Source organism: Anser cygnoides, chromosome 3, assembly GCF_040182565.1.
Source record: "Anser cygnoides isolate HZ-2024a breed goose chromosome 3, Taihu_goose_T2T_genome, whole genome shotgun sequence".
Taxonomy (NCBI): Eukaryota; Metazoa; Chordata; class Aves; order Anseriformes; family Anatidae; genus Anser; species Anser cygnoides.
The window spans coordinates 44,963,034-44,969,136 of record NC_089875.1 but is presented as its reverse complement, the minus strand read 5'-3'; the positions used below and the strand labels follow the sequence as shown (position 1 = coordinate 44,969,136).

At 45.0% G+C, this 6,103-nt stretch overlaps 1 protein-coding gene across 1 annotated transcript; it reads left to right on the top strand.

Annotated features, from left to right (window-relative positions):
* Window positions 1-202: 202 nt before the first annotated feature.
* On the top strand, window positions 203-6,103 carry FAM89A (family with sequence similarity 89 member A). The gene is made up of 2 exons (XM_048045944.2): window positions 203-525; window positions 4,109-6,103. The coding sequence occupies exons 1-2, from the start codon at window positions 274-276 to the stop codon at window positions 4,265-4,267; spliced, it is 411 nt and encodes a 136-aa protein (XP_047901901.1). The 5' UTR covers window positions 203-273; the 3' UTR covers window positions 4,268-6,103.

The window sequence follows — 6,103 nt, the reverse complement described above, 5'->3', positions numbered from 1 at the left end:
AATTGCCGCGGGCAGCGCTACGGGCGGCACCTGCTGCGCGCTGCAGGCGGCGCCGCCGGCACGGCCGGGTCGGCGGCAGGCGGGCACGGCCCGGCCCGGCCCAGCACGGCCCGGCCCAGCACGGCCCGGCCCAGCACGGCCCGGCCCAACGCGGCCCGGCCCTCGGCCCCGCTCCCTCCCCGCGGCCCGTAGGCGGGGCGGGCAGCGGGCGGCGCCTCCCGGCGCGGTGCCGGGGCGGCCCTTCCCGTCGTCGCTCGCCGCCGCCGCCGCAGCATGAGCGGTCCGGGGCTGCCGGGTCCCGGCGGCGGCTCGGGGCTGCCGCCGCTGCCCAAGAGCTTGAGCGGGCTGCTCAACTCCTCCTCCTCCGGCGGCGGCGGCCAGGGCGGGCGCTGGCGGGACCTGGAGCGGCTGTACGTGCAGAAGTCCCGCATCCAGGACGAGCTGAGCGGCGGCGGCCGGGGCTCGCCGCGGCCCCCCAAGCCTCCCAACCTGGACGCGGCGCTGGCCCTGCTCCGCAAGGAGATGGTGAGGGCAACGGGGGCGGGCGGGGGGCGCCGCATGACGGCCTCCGGGCGGCCGAGGCCTGCCCGGGCCGGGGCCCGGCCTCCGGGGCTTTGTCCCCCTCGAGGGGACCGAGGAGAGGGGTTCCCCCCCCCCCCCGAAGGCGCCCGGCTGTGGGGTGGGCAGCGGCGGCCATCGGAGCGGGGCGCCCCCCCCCAAGGCGCTGTTGGCGCTTAGGGAAGGGTTAGCGCCGATTTCGCCCCGTCCAGGTGGAGCAAGCCCCGGCAGGGCTTTTCTTGCAGGCTTTGTTTTGGTTCTGTAACGCGGTGTCAGTGGCAGAGCTCCTCCGGGCGGTTGGCACGCCTCTTGATTAAACACTAATTTGGGTGGTGGTGCGCTGCTGATGCCAGATGCGGTTGTAATGACTAACAAGTAACAAGCGTTACGCGCCTAGCATTCTGAAACAGGGCACGAGATGGCTAAAATCTGCACGTTTCAAGGCTTATTTCTTTTTTTTTTTTTACCATGCTAAAAACATGGTTTGAACGTGAGATACTGCTGAAAGACCTTTCTGTAGCTTCAGAAGGAATATGCAGCGTGCTGCCTCAGTCTGCCATGAATGCTTCAGCAAGTAATTCAGATAAAGTTTGAGACGGCCCTAAAATTGCCTGTTTTGAAGCTGTGCTGAAGTACAGGCAGCACAAGTGGCTGTTCACCCCAGGGGCTTTTTTTCCCCTATAGCCTTGAAAAGGAACGCAAGGATATGATCCTGGTCATCCTAATCCTTTCCAGAAAAGCAAAGGTAGCTCTTATAAAAGCCTAATTTATTTTTCCTAATGGAAAATCAAACAAGATGCTTCTTAAAGTCATTTGACACTCACATCCCCCTTTGATACTCAGTTACCCTTGATGATAATTTGATAAAACACTTCTGAAGAAAAAAACACTTTGCCTCCAAACACATCAAAGGCTTTCAAGCAACAGGCTCCTCAGTTCCAGGTGTGCTTTTTTGTGGCCCATACAAATTAGAGAGAGACTCACATCCTAATAGCCCGTCTTTCATCAAGCGGATAATAGCACATTATTATTTATATTGAACGTTCTTCCTTGCACCAGTCAAAGATAGCATTACAATTGGGTAATGAGCTTACTTTAAAAATTCAGCACTGAATGGGGAAGCTATGCATAGCAGCATCTTCCCCTGCAAGATACTCTGTGTGGGTTTTTAAAGATGAGAAAGTGTTAGATTTAGATGTTTTGCGGGGGGACAGAAAAGTTACCTCAGAACCATGATCATGAGGAAAAGAGCCGACAGCAGGGGAATGTGCAGTGGGTTGCCTGGTAGGTGCTGTGAGGAAACTTGAGTCAGACTCAGATTGACTGGGATTAAAAACTTCATGCTTGTGCTAGTAAGCCCAGATGGTTGTTCAAGCTTTTACTACCTTCAGGATCGTACTTGAAAGTTGTGAAGAGAAAGATGCTGTGTTTCTTTTTCAGCAGATCTACTGTTCTTGTTTGAGTGTTTGACGCTGGTGACAGCTATGGCTGTTAAGGCCCGCTGAATTAATTCTGCTGAGCAATGTCTAGCTTTGAGATTAGAGTTAAGTGTAGAATTAATTGTTGAAGTGAAGTGCTTCACCAAGAAGGAAATTCTCATGCATTTCTTCGGAGACAAAGATCTTGCATCTGGAATCTCTCTTCCATCTCCAGGTTGAATTTCCATGCTCAATTCATTCCCTTTACTCCTAATCACTCTTTGAAAAATTCCACACCACAGCCTTGGCCCTCAGCGCTGATGCAAGTTTGCTTAATCTTTCGGATGTTTACATGTAATAGTTCTAAGTCCAGCTTCACAGAATTCTTTCTTACCTGAGGTGAGCAGTTTGTTTAGATGGGGCAAGCCAAACTCTGCCAGCCGTAAAGGCTGATGTTCAGACTTTATTCTTGGGCAGGTAAACATTCGTTAGCTTAACACCTCTGAAGAAATTACCTCAGTAGGACTTGAGTAGATAGAGGGGCCCGGATATGATACAGATACCTCCTTTTCATTTTCCCTTGTGTAGTCTTTCTTGTTTTGGTTTTTACAAATTTCTGCCTAAGGGGATTTGCCCAGGTGCTGTTCTCCTTTTAGAGAATGCAGGAAGACTTAGAAGACATTACTAAGTGAATTTTGTTTCTTTGCTTACTGCAGAGTGTTTGCTTAAACAAGGAGAGAGAAAGCAGTAGTGTTCTATAAATAAAAAAAATGAAAAATGAGATGGGGAAGAAGAGCAGCGTTGATCTGAGGGTATTGAAAGGCACATCTGTAGCCTGCTGGCCACTAGCATAACATTCCAGAGCTTGTTCCAAGTCTTGGCCTAAAAGGCATGAAAGCATTAATGTTCTGGTCTATAGGAGACATGATGTCTGGGCTTCTTGGCCTGACCAGGTAATACACATTGAATTTGAAAGACAGTGTATCCTATCTAAGTTGGAGTGGCACGGTGTGTGATGCTTGTTTTTCCTACTACCACCTTCAGAGAAAGGAGCTCATAGGATAATTCAGGCTGGTAGGGACCTGGGGAATGCCAGAGAAAGATCTTCGTATTAACCCCGTGTGGGTTTCTTATGTGCTGAATGTGTTTCTTAGAATTTAAACACGTAAGGAAGGGTTTTTGAGAAGAATTCTCATTCTGTATAACACATAACCTGGCTGTGAGGCGGCAATAAATGCTGCTTTTTTTCCTCATGTTCAAATACAAATTATAGCAAAAAAAAAAATACTTTATGAAAATGAGACTCACTTGGTATATAGCCTGTCGGCTTAACACTTACTATTCTAAAATTTAGGCGTAACAGCTGCTCCTTGAAAAATGTTATTTTGGGTAGTGGCGTGAATTTACTGCAAGAGGGAACCTACACTTAATTTGATCTCGCCTGTGTAGGTGAAAATGTCAAAGGAATTTTCTGATCTGTTGCCACAGAGGGAAACCACTTCAAGTTAAATGACTAGCTTTATTTTACTTTTCAGTGTAATGTACGCACTTGTGCCTGAAATACAGATGCAGGCCACAAGGTAACTTTCTTTAATGTTGCTCCAAGTCTTTAATTAGACCTGGAGCTAATATTTTAGAAGTTTGGGGGACACAAAATATTAGGGTCTTCAATACACATCAAGCCTGTGCACGTCAAAATCTGGGAGTACCCAAAAGGCTCGAGGAGCACACAAAGACATGTGTCACAGCTTGCAAACCTTCCGAGTGTTTTTATCTGATTCAGCTTTGGTTTTGCTGCCTTCAAGTGGCGTGCTGTATTGTGTTAGACACGGGGAGCCTTGTCGAGGCAAACACGTCAGCTGCCTACGTATGTCATATAGAAAAGAAAAGCGACTAGAGAGAGACCTCACCATGAAGTGGGACACCGGTCAGAGCTGCATTCGCAAAATTTTATCCAGGCAGTTTTAAACAAAAGCAGATAGATGTAGGAGAGATGCGCGGTGATATTGGAGAAGTGTCTTTTGCATTGGTGCAGTAAAAGCATTATGCTGCCAATGAAATCGAACTTGTAATAACGTTTTCTTTTTTGCTTGGTTGTTTTTTTTCTTTCTCTCCCGCTCCTCTCCCATCAGGTCGGCCTTCGGCAGCTAGATATGTCGTTACTGTGTCAGCTCTACTCCCTGTATGAGTCAATTCAAGAATATAAAGGTGCCTGCCAAGCTGACTCTAACGCAGACTGCACGTATGCCATGGAAAATGGTTTTTTTGATGAAGAGGAGGAATACTTCTAGAAAGAAGAAGATTAATCTCCAGGCTGGCCTAGGTTCCTTTGTCCTTCTCTCCCTGTACTACACATCACTAAGAATGACTGGAATCTCTACGGATCTCTCTTCCTGAGGAGGAACACCCAGCTACCCCAACTGGTGTTAAATTCACTTATTTTAACAGGCTGTCAGTACAAGTTACTCATGCAAATACCACTTGAGCAAAGTGCTGTACTATAACTTTTGAAGAGTTCTCAAACATGTTTGACAAGAGTTTTCGGTTTAATGTGCAAGGTGGGTGTTTTCAACTTACAAATATCGGTAGCTTATAACTGGAATTTTGACCATAGAAGACAGCAGTGACTTCCTGAGTTGTAATAACTTCATAAGGGGGGGAGGGAAACCTCCGCTGTGGTGTAAATAGCTGTGATTTATTTTTTTTGTCAACAGTATTGATAAATGCATTTTGAACAGGTATCTGGATGCACGCACATCCTCAGCTCTATTAAGCTAGTTCTGCTCTTATCAGCTGCATCCAGTTTTGTACTGGGTGGATTGTTTACACAGTATAATTTTTTTTTCTTAAGCTAATTTTGACTTTTCCTTATACCGAGCTTACAAGCTGTACATGTGACAGTGAATGCTATCAGCAGTTTTTTTTCCTGTTGATCTAATTCACTTTCTTGGTACTGCCACTTGGCATTAACTTTTATACTATTGTCTGGATTTCTCGCATAAACGTAGTTCTTTGACCTGCTAAACTCTGTTCTCAAATGGTTTGCTTAGCTTTTGCTATACTGGATAGTAAAAGCACCGATTCAAACATAGTTTGTCTGCCACTATGTGGCTTGGAAATAACGTGAACTCTTGTGCAAGTGTTCTCGATCATATGAAGAATAAGGAAACCTCTCATATGACAAAATGGGACAAATTGCAATATTTTATACTGGGTGAACTTTGTTTCTGTAAGGTAGACTACAGCTCTTTTTAAAAATGCAAAATAAGTATTTTGAGCACATATTTTGCATACGTTAAAACTTTTTATACTAACTTGTTCTTTGAAGTATAACTTATTTTTGTTTTCAGAACTTACTAAAGCACTCAGTTTTTGTTTTTTTTTATTTCGTAGTGTGTACCTGTAATGCTTAATTAGCTTGGAATATATGAGTTGCCACTATCTTACTCTTCCCCCAATTCTGTTTTTAAATAAAATCAGCACCCAAAGCGATTTTTTCGTTTCTTAACTTTCATTTTAAAGATTGCTGTAAATCACAGTGCCTGAATCTTGACACAAGCTAATAATTAAGGGCTTAAATCTCAAAGGGTTTTTGCATGGTTTATGTCTGGCATGCATACAGTTTACAGAAAGAATTGGAGACAAATTCTGGGGTAGTTCCTCTCTTAGTTTTTAGCAAATGCTAGGATGTTGCAGTGATAAAAGCAAAGAGACTTCCAGGGTGGAGTTTTTGTGCATTCTCTCTAAAACTGGCTTCTTTTAGTAGAATTTAATGGCCACAAGAGTAAAGACTGTGTTGTAATTGTGTATGTGCTTAAGCTCTTAAACTAGTCTGTGAAAATGGTTGGATTTTGTTGTTGTTGTTAATTCTGGTCTAATTACTTCACTCACAAAACTAAAATGAAAAGGCAAACACAAATAATCCAAATGGCTACATCCATATTTAAAATGTGTGTGCGTACACATACACACAAGCATACAACTTCATGCTTTGACCTAGGAATGTATCCGTTTTGAATATAATTTGCTGTGCTTTTGGTATTTATATGAGGCTTTTTCTAGTCTGTTGAAATACTGCTATTTTCTTGCTCTTTCCCAAAAAAATAAAAGCATGATGCTTAGCATAA

Coding starts and splice junctions, on each gene's coding strand:
- FAM89A (XM_048045944.2), top strand. CDS start 274: ATGAGCGGTCCGGGGCTGCCGGGTCCCGGCGGCGGCTCGGGGCTGCCG. Junction 526..4,108: donor CCCTGCTCCGCAAGGAGATG/GTGAGGGCAACG, acceptor CTCTCCCATCAG/GTCGGCCTTCGGCAGCTAGA.